At 36.4% G+C, this 12511-nt stretch overlaps 1 protein-coding gene across 3 annotated transcripts in view; it reads right to left on the bottom strand.

Annotated features, from left to right (window-relative positions):
* The window catches only part of CSMD3 (CUB and Sushi multiple domains 3), a 604683-nt gene that overhangs the window by 307430 nt on the left and 284742 nt on the right, over window positions 1-12511 (bottom strand). For all 3 annotated transcript variants that reach the window (XM_005150930.4, XM_005150931.4, XM_031050517.2), the window contains one exon: window positions 3550-3653. In XM_005150930.4, coding sequence (XP_005150987.2) covers window positions 3550-3653 — 104 coding nt within the window. The remainder of the gene's footprint in view (window positions 1-3549; window positions 3654-12511) is intronic.

The following is a 12511-nucleotide window of genomic DNA, read 5'->3' as shown; positions in this document are numbered from 1 at the left end:
TTTTAATCTGAACCTTCCTATAGAATCATAGAACAGTTAGGTTCAGAAAGGACATTAAGATCGTCTAGCTCTAACCCCCCTGCTATGGGCAGGGACACCTCACACTAAATCATATCACTCAAAGCTTCATCCAACATGTAGCAGTACTCAGTAATATTACGGGATTAAACACTTGGATAGTTTTGCTGATTAACTTTGATAAATTGGAAAATAAATGTTTTAATATCATTTACACGTAAGCCATATATATTCAAACCAATGTTGTACAGCAATTTCCTGGAGGAAAGATAATTATTTTAAAATTTAAAATCCAAAATTAAATAATACAGTAGCTGATTTATTCATTGTGCATCATATCTCAGACAAAGTCTGCATGGCTCACAGGAGAAAACATTTACATTTCCATATCCCATGTAATTCTTTTAATACATTTTAATCCTAATAGCTTCAAAATTGATACTTCTGATCACAGAATAACCAGATTATTCCACTGGTAAATAAAAATAATATATGTGTGGCTGATTTTACAATGTTTTTTAATATTAAACCCCTCCAAATTAATTAGGGGATTTTTGTTTTTCCAGGATCTCCACAGCAATAATTCTTAAAAACTATTTCTTTATTTAAAGAACAGGTTCTCTTATCATATGCTAACACTTCACAACTCTAATTAACTCTTTTATTAAAGAAAATTATTCAGAATACCTTTATATTCATGACAGATTTAATCCTCTAATTTCATAATTTCTCCCCCACCTATGCCTCATTATCCGACAGACTTTTACAAAAACAATACTTCAGTTAAATGTTAAGACCTGGTGAACCAGTACTTAATAAATGTTCTATACACATGGCAGGATAACTAATATTATTTAAGAATCTAAGAATTTCTGAAATTGAATTCCAGATTTATAAAAAACTTATTTTGATGATGTGGTACTGTTTATAAAATAGAAATTACAGTATTTCTCCACTTCTCAAAGCTATTATTAGTAACAATAAGAACATCTACAATCCACTGAAGAAATTTTACACTATCCTAAAGTATCCACTTGATACTATCCACTTGAAATACCTGTAGCTGGTCTCCTCATTGATAAGAATCTTAAATCATAGAATAGTTTAGGTTGGAAAAAAAAAATTAAGATCATCAAGTCCAACCATAAAATTAATACTGCTAAGTCAACCACTAAATCATGCCCCTAACAGTCATATCTACACATCTTGTAAATACCTCTAGGGATGGTGACTCCACCACCTTCATAAGAAGCCTGTTCCAATGCCTGACAAGACTTTCAGTGGAAAAAGTTTTCATAATATCTAACCTAAAGCTCCCCTGGTGCAACTTGAGGCCAATTCCTCTCATCCCATCACTTGTTACCTGGGAGAACAGACTGACACCCACCTCACCCCAACCTCCTTTAAGGTACTTGTAGAGAGCCATACATAAAGTCTCCCCTCAACCTCCATTTCTCCAGGCTAAACAACCCCAGTTCTCTCAGCCACTCACCAGACTTGTGTTCTAGACCCTTTACCAGCTTTGCTGCCCTTCTCTGGACATGATGCAGCACCTCACTCAATGTCCTTCTTGCAGTGAGAGGTCTGGAACTGAACACCATATTCGAGATGTAGCCTCACCAGTGCCTAGTATAGAGGGACAATCGCTTCACTAGTCCTACTGGCCACACTATTTCTGATACAAGCCAGGATACTGTTGGCTTTCATGGCTACCTCTGCACACTGCTGGCCCATGTTCAGTTGGGCTGAATTGGGCTGCAATACTGGATGTATTTCAGTTGACAAATACCCCCAGGTCCTTTTCAATGGCAGCTTTCCAGCCATTCTTTCCAAAGCCTGTAGCATTGCATAGAGTTGCTGTCATCCAAGTGCAGGACAGCCTTCTTGAACTTCTTACAAGTGGCCTCAGTCCATTGATCCAGGCTGTCCAGATCCCTCTGCAGAGGCTTCCTACCCTCTAGCAGATCAACACTCCTGACCAAGTTGGTATCATTTACAAACCAATGGTATACTCAGTCCCTTCATCCAGATCGCTCTGTTAACAGAACTTAACAGAAGGGATAGAATGTTGCAAAACTAATTAAAAATAGGTGAGATAGAGATCCTATATTCTGAAGGATAGATATATGGGGGAATTCACAATGAAAACTTGCAAATCCAGAAACAACGTTATTTTCTGCTCAAAATTTTGCAATTAACAATACTGAGCTGAAATTAGGAAAGATAGAAAGATTAAAATGATCACAGGATACTCAAACCAGACCGATTCTTTATGTTCTTATGGTGAAAAATGGAAAGTTACAATAAAAATTTTAATAATACATTTCCATTAAATATACTAATTTTGCTATACTTTGGGGGTTTTCTGATTAAACACATTTTTACATTTACCACATCTGTTTCTGTTGTGGCCTGAGTTTTATATTTGCAACTCATCTGAAATAATGATAACAAGAGACACTTTCTGAGAGGCAAGTTTATTTAAAAGTAACAGCTTAATAGTATTTGGCCTTTTCCAAAAATATTTCCTAAATATATAAAAAAACCCTAAAAAAATAACACACAAAAAAAGCAAACAAAAAAAGGAAAAAAAAAAATGGAAAAAAATCTTAAGGGGCATTCATTTCTCCTACAAATTATTGTATGTATTCAGAATAGAACTGGACCTACATAAAACGACAGACTACGAGTCTACAAGACTAACGACTGGGGAATAAACATAATCATTGGATTATACTGCTGCCTTCAAAATATTATAATTTAAGCAATAAGATCCTGAATTTACGTTCTTGATACTGTTATTATTATAAGACCAGTTAGCATCACAATTTTAGCATTTGAAAAATTTGGATTCTCAATTTAGTCAGTGGTTGTTAAGTCTCTACCCCCCACACCCCAACCCCTTCTCTCCCCCCCCTCCCCAGACTCATACATTCTAGAAGAATGTTACTGAATGACAAAAAACTTAATACTCAGCACAGTCTGATTTGTAGTCATATGTGGGTTTGGTAACATCCTACTCAGATTTTCTCTATAGTAATTTTCTTCACTATATTAACTCGTGTTTCGAATTATCTACAATAATCAGGAAACATAAATTTCAAGATACTATAGTATACTACAGTACATCTTTATACATACTAAGCTTGCTAGGAGACTGTAAAAGTTTGTAAGTTGCCCATTAATTTATTTGCAATTATGTTCTTATGTATTTTTAATTTGAGAACAGACTTTTAAAGGGTGCACAATAGTACCTAAAAATTTACATTTCTACACATGGATGTACAGACTATGTTTTTTAAAATTTCTGATTTTAGTTTACTTTTTTATTTTTTATGTCTAGTCCATGTCTTTCTGACTTCAAAACAGTAAACATATAGCCATGTAGTTAAACTATGATCTTGAGTAATCTTAGAAGCTCAGTAAGATTAGGTTTTTTTGAGATTTTCCTGATTTTAATCACTGTCTACTCTCATCAAAAACACATTAATTATATTCTGTAATGCATAAGTGTAAATGCAAAAGACTTACACTTGAAGCACTGTTTTAGGATCACCCACTTCTCCTCCATCACCAATTGTCAGCGTGTCATATCCAATCTCCAGATCAAATTCTTCAAAATTTATCTGAATAACCTAGGAAATAAAATAAGTAAATATATTTTAGAAATAAAAGCACATATCTGAGAGTTTAGTTTGTACATAAGATTTTCAGCAGTGCAAATAAATTGAATATTCCGGTTAACAATTATATGTAACTTTAGTATATTTTACAATACATTACCATAATTAATTCAACAGGTTTGGTCTGTGAAATATGAATTATAATAATTTTTAAGTATCATCACTCTGCTGACCTCCTCAAAGCATTGTCATTTCACTTATTAATGTGGTTGTTACATGTTTAATGCAGTTCTGTATAATTGCATTACATTTTGATTAAGATATACTCAAAGGGAAACATAACTAATTGCACTTCATGCAATACAACTGTCTGCAAATAACAACTGAATAATGTACTTCACTGAGTAAATGCAATGGAGGTGAAGAACATAATTTACTCCTGACATCTATAATCTGGCTCAGGCAGGATAAAGCTGAATCAAAGGTAAAAGTAATTTCTTATTTCATGAACCTGAGTAGAATGCAACTATTAGAAGCATAGGTATTTTTTAATATCCTTTAATTTAAACCTCAATGTAAAACTTCCAATTCCATCTTACGAATACAATGAATTTTTCACTTAAGAGCAAAATGCAACCATATTATTAGAAAAGCAAATAAAGTGTATTTTCTCCACCCATTTATTAATCATGCTAACTCTGTCTTAACAAAAAGAATATAAATTCCTCAAGTTTTCATCCAGGTCAGAATACTTATGTCTGTAATAAATGGTTTTCAATTACTGTTATAGTTGAGAACTGAGAGTGTTTGTGTTAATCCTGATGGATTAATATAATGTTCTTGAAAGCTCATATTACTTCATTACACTGGAGTTCTGCTAATTGTTTGAAAGACATGTTTCTATGAATAAAAGCCAGTAAAAGTAAGTTGGAGAAACTTTATATATTTACTTCATTTATGCCTCACCCCACCATCTCATTTAAAATAAACAACAACAATAACAACAAATTGCAGATGGACCACAAAACATTTTCAAATGGTCAGGTAAAATTTCAGGGAAAAATACTATGAACAAAAAAATGATGGATGAGAGGATGGTACTATCAAAAGTAGCTTATGGAAGGCAAGTATGAGGACATTTCAGACATGCAGAATTTCAGTTGAGACAATTTGCACAATAGTCATGATCTGCCATTTCACACATAAGTCAACTCATGATATTGTATCTGCAAGGTTTCAGAACTGTGAAGAATATCTTTACTTAAAATCAAGCAATGGAATAATTACTATTCTCTTCTTTTCCAGAAATAGCCATGTAGTAGCCCCTGAAACTTTTTTACCTTTATAGCAGCTTTTGTGAAGTAAACAGCTGGTAGCAGACTACAGTAATTATCCTGATACAGACTAATTATGAGTTTTGTTTCAGCGAATGTTGTTAGACATGTCCCTAGACACTACAATCAGGAAAAAGGAATCTTTTCTTTCCTCTTCCCCTATATACAAACATATACATGAACAATAAATTTTATTTACAATAAAAAACCCTTTTATTCATTGAATAAAATAGTAAAAGTAAATAAATAAAGGAAGTAAATAAAATTCCTTTCCTAAAAAGGAAGGCAATAATCTCTCTAAGTCCTACTCTGCTTTTGTTTTTTATAAACCCAGAAGCAATAAGCAATTTATAATTGCTGAATTAAATTTATAAACTAAGAAGCATATCAAGAAGAAGAAAAAAAGATGGCAACAGTAATGATTATTATCCAAGCTACCAAAAAAAAAGACTTTCTGAAAAGTATGAGAACATATTTTGTTTGGACTTTTCTGAAAGAAGGAATGGCAGTAGAGATGTAATTTCTAACAAAATTCAGTAGATGTGTCTCCTTTCTATGCCTTGGTACAGAACTGAATCTCTTATCCAGCTCAGAAGTAACACAGAAGAAGACTATTGCAGAATTAATGGCTAATTTGAGAACTTCCTGCAACTCTTCAGAGAGCGAATGTGCTTAAGAGGATGCACTCCAAAGAGCAATCTTTCCCAAAAATTGTTCAATATGACTGTGTGTCTGGTTACTGATGGAATTAGCTCCCCAAAGATTTTTCAAGGAAAGTAATGTTCCAGGTTATGTATTCAGCTTTTTAAAACTTCAAAACATACAAAGCAGAATGCTGTGTAACAGAAGAAAGCATAAGTGCTTCGGAACTGCTTTTAAACAGGAAATGTACTAAGGAAGAAATTTTAATTAAAACATCCTGCCAAGTACGCAACATTATTACATACTATTTTGTTTCACATTGCATTTATTGATTTATAAATCAATAATTTAAAATATCCAAGAACTGCTGTGCAGTATAACAATAGTTTAACTGGCTTTTTGGTAGTCTCTTATTGCATGAATAAACCCCACAGCTCAAAATGAAACAGACTAAATATTAAGCAATCTATCCTTTCAAAATTATTTAATCTTTGAGTATCAGAGTGGATGAGGAAATAGGAAGAGGGGGAAGAAAAAAAAGAAAGAAAACTTGGAGATCTTTAGAATGTTATAGAAAAAAGCAGGTGACACACACAGCTGTAAGACATTTCCAGTAAATAAATACTCACTAGCTGAACTGGAAAGTTCCTTCTATATTGTTGAGTCCATTTGCTGGCAATAGAATTCATAATACTTAACTGTAGACATCTATAGTGCAAACATCTATATTTGATGTCGGCTTCACAACCAGTGAAAAAACATGTCTGGATTGTAATCTATTTCATTAAAAGGTAGATAATACTCAGTAGATCAACCACAGCTTAGAAATACCCATGTATCTTCCTTGACTATAAAGTGAGACTAGGCATTTATATATGGATGCCTACACTGCAGACATCTAAAACTGAATTCACCCAAATATATTTAAGTAGTACCATCTGATATGCTGTAAAGCAGAGAGAAGATTAATACAAACCTGGCAAGAAAAGGATCTTCAGGAGAGCTGTGCTCTTTTGGGAAAGCAGCTGAAGATTGTATGGGGTTATCCTGGAGTATTACATGCCAGAGGTAATCTCAGTCCTACAGACAGCAGATGAATTCTGCTTTGCAGAGTCATTGGTAAAGATATCATGCAGCTCTTTAAAAGGCAGTTTTGATTTGTTCTGGTTTGTTTTTTAAAACTCCAATAAGAGTGTCCCTTAGTTTTCCATAGAAGTTAATACCGAAGTTATTTATAAAGGTAATTTAGAATTACTTACTTTGGGGCCACTATAATTGAAAACAAATATATAGTCCTTTCCTATCCTGAGAAAAAAATACTATTGGAAAGTCTTAAAATGAAAGCATAACACTAAAATAATAGCATGAAGAGATTTATTTTTCATGTTATAGTCTTGTGTTTGCATATAAGTATGATCTGTATTGTGCTGGCTTGCACTCACAAGTTTCTGACATTGATTAAACAGAGGAATACAGTCTCAACAGTTCAACAACCTATGCAGCCCTAAGAAAAAAAAAAACAAACAAACCCAGAAGTCATCTTGTAAATAAGACTTCTAAAGGAAACAAAGGCGGGCCCTTGAATATCTCCAACGCAGGAGACTCCACAACCTCCCTGGGCAATCTGTTCCAGTGCTCTGTCACTCTCACAGTAAAGAAGTTCTTCCTGATCTTCACATGGAACCTCCTATGCTCCAGTTTACACCCATTGCCCCTTGTCCTATAACTGGGTATCACTGAAAAAAAAGCCAAGCTCCATCATCCTGACACCCACCCTTTATATATCTGTAAACACTGATGAGGTCACCTCTCAGTCTCCTCTTCTCCAAGCTAAAGAGACCCAGCTCCCTCAGCCTCTCCTCATAAGGGAGATGTTCCACTCCTTTAATCATCTTTGTGGCTCTGCACTGGACTCTTTCATAGAATCACAGAATCCCAAGAGTTGGAAGGAACCTCGAAAGATCATCTAGTCCAACCCCCCTGAAAGAGCAGGGTAACCTAGAGTACATCACACAGGAACTTTTCCAGGCGGGCCTTGAATATCACCAGTGTAGGAAACTCCACAACCCCCCTGGGCAACCTGTTCCAGTGCTCTGTCACTCTCACAGTAAAGAAGTTCTTCCTGATTTTAACGTGGAACCTCCAATGCTCCAGTTTACACCCGTTGCCCCTTGTCCTATCACTGGGTATCACTGAAAAAAACCTAGCTCCATCATCTTGACACCCACCCTTTACATATTTGTAAACACTGATGAGGTCACCCCTCAGTCTCCTCCAAGCTAAAGAGACCCAGCTCCCTCAGCCTCTCCTCATAAAGGAGGTGTTCCACTCCCTTCATCATCTTTGTGGCTCTGCGCTGGACTCTTTCAAGCAATTCCCTGTCCTTCATGAATTGAGGGGCCCAGAACTGGATGCAATATTCCAGATGCGACCTCACCAAGGCAGAGTAGAGGGGGAGGAGAACCTCTCTTGCCCTACTAACCACACCCTTTCTAATGCACCCTAGGACGCCATTTGCCTTCTTGGCCACAAGGGCACATTGCTGGCTCATGGTCATCCTCCTATCCACCAGGACCCCCAGGTCCCTTTCCCCTTCACTACTTTCTAGCAGGTCAACCCCCAACCTGTACTGGTACATGGGGTTGTTCTTCCCCAGATTCAAGACTCTACACTTGCCCTTGTTGCATTTCATCAAGTTTCTCCCTGCCCAACTCTCCAGCCTGTCCAGGTCTCGCTGAATGGCAACACAGCCTTCTGGTGTGTCAGGCACTCCTCCCAGTTTAGTGTCATCAGCAAACTTGCTGAGTGTATACTCAGTTCCCTCATCGAGGTCGTTGATGAAAATATTAAACAGCACTGGTCCCAGCACCGACCCCTGAGGGACTCCACTAGTCACAGACCTCCAGCTAGATTCTGCCCCATTGACCACAATTACTATAATTACAAAATTTAATTGAATTATCAATACAGCATTCTTTAAGCAAACACATTAGTTCTTACTTACATTAGTGTGTTTATTATGGTCCTAACAATGCAAATTATTATATAACTTTTACCTTGTGAAAGAATATTGTGTTGTGGGTTTTTGTGTTTTTTTTTTTACCTTGAAGCAATTTCAGATTGCATTTTTGCCACATTTTCATACATCAAATATCTTAACCTTTTCAAATGTCTCATTATACGTCCAAAAATTGCTAGTGGTTGTGCACAAAATGAAGTTTCACTCATTTTTATTAAGCTACTAGTAAAAACAAAGATTTTTTTTTTGTTTTTTGCTAGTCACTGAAGGAAATTACTCATTATTTGATAGCTTTAATATCATGGGTGTGGGAGCAGCATTTGCTGAAGATAGCAAGAGATAGAAGACAGCAAGAGATAGAAAGTTTGGTCTTCAAAATTCTGGCCACCTCTCTAGTGCCAGAATATCTATTCTTGATCTGCAAAGAAATCTATTTCTGTAAACATTATCTTGTGAAAAGACGCAGTATGATGATCCAAACATACCAGCAAAGGAAGAAATCCACTTCCCTGATACCTACTGATATCACAAGACATCCACTTTAATCAGTTTTCATTGTTAACTCTACAATAAACCATCTGTATACTGCTTATAATGCCATGCCCACCCTTTGTTTATCAATCAAAATGAATTCTCTGGTTGCCTTCTTCACTGGTAGAAGTGAAACTAGGCAAGGAGAAGAAAAAAAACATCCTGTTCATACACCCTGAGGATGGCTAATTGTTTGGTTTTTTTTTGCTGAGGATGTCTGACTGCTTCCCAGTAAGTAAATGATGTGCATTTGTATTTGATGGTATAAGCTAATGAAATGCTGCTCTCTGATTGATAGGCTTTAACTCCATAATTTTCCATAGAATCACAGATCCCTCCATCCAAATAATTGTGTTATTATGTATTAGATTATAGATGAGTAGTTTCAGTAGGAAAACCTATTGAATACATCGTTTATTGTAAGAACTGAAGTATAATTTTATTTTAATTATTTATACTGAAGTATAATTTTATTTAATATTAACAGTACCATGGTGTGGTTAATCCTGGAAATCACTTCCAGGAACACTAAGGACAAAAAAATCATCATCAGTAGTCACCACAGCTTTACCAAGGAGAAGTTATGCTTGACCAACTTTGAAAATCTGCTATGATGAAATGACTAGCATGGTAGGTGACAGTGGTAGATACATCTACCTGGGTTTCATGCAGGTCTTTGAGATTATCTCCTGTAAATTATTCATAGACTGTTAATATATGGGCTGGGTGAACAAGCATTGAGGTGTAATGAAAACTGCATGAAAATCTGGGCCCAGAGGGTAGCGATCACCAGCACAAACTCTAGTTGGAGGCCAGTAACTGGTGGTGCATCCTAGACATCAATACTGGGACAAATCCATTAATATCTTCGTTGGTCATCTGAATGATGGGGCAGTATGTATCCTCAGCAAGTCTGTCATAACACCAAACCAGGAGCAGTGGCTAATATGCCAGAGGGTCATGCTGCCATCCAGAGGGACAGGCTGGAGAAATAGATCAACAGAGAGCCCCATCAAGTTCAGCAAGGGGAATTGCAAAGCCCATACTCTAAGGAGAAAAAACCGTACACCAGTGTATGTTGCTGGAAAGCAGCTTTCAGATGTGTATCTGCTGAATACCAGATTGAACAAGAGCCAGCAATGTGCCCTTGCTGCAAAGAAAAATAGTATCGTTAGCTGAATTAAACAAACTAACTTACCCTCTGCTCATCCATACTGAGACACATCTGGATGTGGTATCCAGTACTTCCCAGTACTAAAGAGATTGGCACATAGTGATGGAACTCCAATGAAGGGCCTCAAATATTATTGAGGGATTCAAGCATCTATTATGAGGAAAAACTTGGAGAGCTAGCGCTATTCAGCCTAGAGGACTCAAGGGGATCTTATTACAGTATAGAAATACCTGAATGGAAAGTGTAAAGAGGAAGGAGGCAGCCTCTTTTCATTAAAGGGACAGGACCAGAGGCAATGGGCACAAACTGAAATACAGTAAGCTCCCTCTGAACATCAGGAAAAATATATTTACTGCAAAGGTGACAAGGCACTGGCACAGATTGTGCAGACTGTAAAGTCTCCTCTTTGAAGATGTTAAAAAGCCATCTGGACATGGTCCCATGGGCTACCATCTGCAGGTGGCCTTCTTGAGCAGGAAGGCTGGACAACAGAGGTCACTTCCAACCTCAACCATCCTCTGATTCTGAGAAAACTAAATAAACTAAAAAGTATGCATCTGTTCAAAAATGATCACTTACTACCTCCACAACTAGTGCTTTTCTACAGATAAAGGTATTTGGAGAGAAATTAATCTTGAGTATTTTGGATATTCCTCTTAAGATAAATAATTAATCAGTACATTGGGATTTGTACCTTTACTGAAAACAGTAGCTCTTCATTAACTGGAGAGAGAGTTTAAAATAGAAAGTCCAACAACTACAGCAATTAGCGTTCTGTTGACCAAAGTCAGATGACACTAAGTTAGATGATAAAGTTTCTCTCTTCCATAAAATTGCCCCTCATGTTTCTTCTTTACTGCACTTGTGAGAAAGATGGGTATGACTGTATTGAGAATAACATGCTAATTATTTCCTATTACATGTAGTTGAACACAACTCCCTGCCTGAAAAGCACTTGATATAGTAGCATGAGGAATGAATGAAAGGAATAGTAGATTTTAGAGAAAGGTGAGAGAAGATCCAATTGATTAGTTATGGGCTATAGAAACACAAGGCTCTGTGATTAAAAATATATGTATATCGATATTAGGAAGTTGGACATCCAATCTAAGATCACATTCTTAGGCTGCCAAAATTCCTCCTGTCTAACGTAGACTTTTAAATATGTTTCATATATCTTAGCAAAACATTTTCCAATGTTACTTTGAGAAAATGATGGATGAATGTCACTCCCAGATAAGTTTGACCCACAATAAGCTACAAATGTTCTAGTCTCTTTCTTTCTCCTAATAGAGGGAGTTGTACTTTCTATTAATAGGAAGGCTTTTTCTAGAAGAGTTGTTATACTTGGAATTAATTTCCTCACTGATTTTTACTGGTGTTTAAACACTTAATGCTACATCTCTTTGACACCACAGATCTTAAGACTGAAAGGTTTTAAAGCAATTTAGTTAAGCTTCTGATGTTATTAGGGAGGTGAAATGCATTTCATTGATAATTTCAACCCAGTTAACAATAAATAAGCTGAGACTAAAAGACCATACAGCAGAATTCGTAGCAAAAGTAGCAAAAGACTGAGATTCAGATCTATTTCTAAAGAAAACAAAAGTGATCTTAAACCATTGCATTGTTCTTTAATAGAAAGATGACTGCAATCATAAGAAGGGGCTGAAGACTTAAAATTAACTTGCCCCTGCTTCTGTTCTTCCATTCACAAGTGAGCCAAAAAGGATACCCTTACATAGCATAGATGTCTGTCCTTTTTCACTCACTGAGGGCAAATAGCCTGCTCCAAAAAAAAAAAGAGATGTCACGAAGTGAAGTCAGTCTAACTTGGTGAGCAGATATGCATGCTAAAGGGAACAGGAACACAGGAGTAACACTTGTGATTTAAGTCTCAATAAATGTTTCTGTGCCTTCAATTTGCATTGTGAATGTGCCCTGGGTTTATGTGGCAATGTTTTATTAGCAAGGAGGGACTGCACCAGTAGCTTCTACGAGAAGAGATCAGGAGCTGCCCCCATCTCAGACAGAATCAGTTCCAGCTGGCTCCGACTGATCCACCTCAAGTCAAAGCTGAGCAAATCAGCAACCCATGCTGGAAAAGTCTTGAAGGACTACTTCCTGTGGAAGGGACCCAAAGCTGGAGCAGGGAAAGAGCCTGAGGAGA

Source organism: Melopsittacus undulatus, chromosome 1 (assembly GCF_012275295.1).
Source record: "Melopsittacus undulatus isolate bMelUnd1 chromosome 1, bMelUnd1.mat.Z, whole genome shotgun sequence".
Lineage (NCBI taxonomy): Eukaryota > Metazoa > Chordata > Aves > Psittaciformes > Psittaculidae > Melopsittacus > Melopsittacus undulatus.
The sequence above is the reverse complement of the archived record's forward strand: the minus strand, read 5'-3'. Positions and strand labels throughout refer to the sequence as shown.